This window comes from Penaeus chinensis, chromosome 3 (assembly GCF_019202785.1).
Source record: "Penaeus chinensis breed Huanghai No. 1 chromosome 3, ASM1920278v2, whole genome shotgun sequence".
Classification (NCBI taxonomy): domain Eukaryota; kingdom Metazoa; phylum Arthropoda; class Malacostraca; order Decapoda; family Penaeidae; genus Penaeus; species Penaeus chinensis.
Genome location: NC_061821.1, coordinates 24,141,194 through 24,143,693, shown reverse-complemented (window position 1 = coordinate 24,143,693; position 2,500 = coordinate 24,141,194). Strand labels below are relative to the sequence as shown.

The 2,500-nt window shown below is 36.6% G+C and overlaps 1 protein-coding gene across 1 annotated transcript in view; it reads right to left on the bottom strand.

Moving 5' to 3' along the window:
• LOC125041819 (aquaporin AQPAe.a-like) overlaps positions 1-2,500 on the bottom strand; it is a gene marked incomplete in the record, with an annotated part of 9,082 nt that overhangs the window by 339 nt on the left and 6,243 nt on the right. Inside the window, 1 exon segment of the mRNA XM_047637140.1 lies at positions 1,956-2,100. Within this exon segment, the coding sequence (XP_047493096.1) occupies positions 1,966-2,100 (135 nt within the window).

Below are 2,500 nucleotides of genomic sequence, written 5' to 3'. Positions count from 1 at the left end.
GTGTGTGTGTGTGTGTGTGTGTGTGTGTGTGTGTGTGTGTGTGTGTGTGTATGTGTGTGTGTGTATGTGTATGTGTGTGTGTGTGTGTGTGTGTGTGTGTGTGTGTGTGTGTGTAAGTAAAAATATATATAGATATATGTATCACAATCACCCAAGTACTTACATCTATATTTTTTCATCTATATATCTATATATATGTATACATACGTGTGTATGGATGGATGTATGTACCGTATGTTTGTCTATATATAATACTCAAATAGCGACCTGACTTAAGACGTTACATGTTTGGGTGTATTTAGAGAGGAAAAATAATTTGTAACCAGATACCACAAGCTAATGAATTTAATAAAAAAAATATATACATGCTTTATTGTAATATCGAGAGTTGGTATTTGAAAATAACTTATGATAGTTATCGGAAAATACTTACTGCGTATGATTTAAATGCATAACCTCAAATTAATAAATAAGTACAATCTCACGCATTCATTCCTTACTCCTAATATTTTATTATATATGCAAAAAATTATATTTGCCAAAAAACAAGTCTGGTAAACACAAGTAAACACACGCACAGATATACATATAACATAGAATATTATCGCTAATGTTAGAAGAAATTAGCGTGCTAGCTTTCACCATCTTTTCACTATACTATCACCATATCACCTCTGCCACCATACTGCATCTTCACCCAAGCGTGCTATCACTATAAACTACTGACACCATACACTATGCCCGTCACCATCTGCGTGGCACGAAGCTTGCAGTCTCTCATGCAACTCAACGAAGAAAACGTATTGTGGAAGATATAGTGAATAACTGAAACAAATACTGTATATAGTAATACGTGAGTCCTGTGTACGTGAATAAGTATGTGGTCCTGATTAAACGCTTGGTTACCATGCTGCAGATTTTTGTTGTGTTTATCAGTATATAAGAGAGGTTCAATGCGTGGGGAAAAAAACACGCACGCACATGCACACGTACACGTACACGCACACACGCACACACAAAATTCACGATAATCTATATATGATCTAACACTCACTGCATTGGATAAAACAACAGTATATTGAAATGAAAACTACCAAATATGAATATATATGTATACATACACATACACACACACACACACACACACACACACACACACATATATATATATATATATATATTTATATATATATGTTTATATATATATACACACACAGACATATATATATATATATATATATATATATATATATATATATATATATATATATACATACACACAAATGCCAAATTGTCCAATTCTACTTCATATTAAAAATACGTCGATTTTTACACACATCCAGAATACTGCAACCTCATCGCAAGTTTTCCTGTTGGACTGAGACCACCAGACCTATTGCAACTACCGTGTACTTGCAACAATCATCTTCGGACAACAAGAACGAAGCGATTATTGCCATGACGTAAACATTTACGACGGGATGTACACCCACGGAGAAACTGTATACATTCTCACAAAGAGTAGATGACGAAAGAGAGGAAAGAAGTTGGAGAGGGAGAGGGAGAGGGATAGAGAGAGGAAGAGAGAAAGAAAGAGAGAGAGAGAGGGAGAGAGAGAGAGAGAGAGAGAGAGAGAGAGAGAGAGAGAGAGAGAGAGAGAGAGAGAGAGAGAGAGAGAGAGAGAGAGAGAGAGAGAGAGAGATAATGAAAGAGAGAGAAAGAGAAAAAGGAAGAGAGAGAGAAAGAGAGAGATAGGGGAAACAAAACGAAACAAAACAAAAACACACAAGTCAACAAACACACACACACACACACACACACACACACACATACACACACTTACCTCTCTCTTTCGCTCTCTCTCTCTCTCGCTCTCTCTCTCTCTCTCTCTCTCTCTCTCTCTCTCTCTCTCTCTCTCACTCCCTCCCACTTCGTCAGACTCCATAGGCCTGTACCTTTTTCCATTTAAGCATTGTTGGTTCTCTTGTTATAGTTGTCCATCTCCACGTCAAAAGCAGCGGTGTCCTTGGGAGCTCGGAAAACGTAGGAGTAGATAAGAGCGGCCGCAAGACCACCGAGAATAGGACCAGCCCAGTACACCTAGAAGGAAGGGTTGTGGGTGTTTTTCTTCTGCTTTCGGTCTCTGTGACACCTGCTTGCTACACGTTTACACCTTGGTAGTTAGATCGTGTGTGTGTTATGTGTGTGTGTGTGTGTGTGTGTAAACTTATTATCTTTTGCTGAAAGTAAATATTTTTATATTTGTTTGTTTGTTTGTTTACATTTTTTTCATTTGCCTGCTTTTTTTTTTTTTTTTTTTTTTTTTTTTTTGCTAATGTTATGTCGATCATATGGATTTTTTGATTTGTTAATTTAAAAAAATCTGTGTTTTATGCCTCGTTTTGTCAGTGTTTGTGTGTTTGTCCTGGTGATAACAACCTAAGCGAGTTGTTTGCTCTTAGCACTAGTAAGCGATACACTTAAAAACTATTATCTTTAT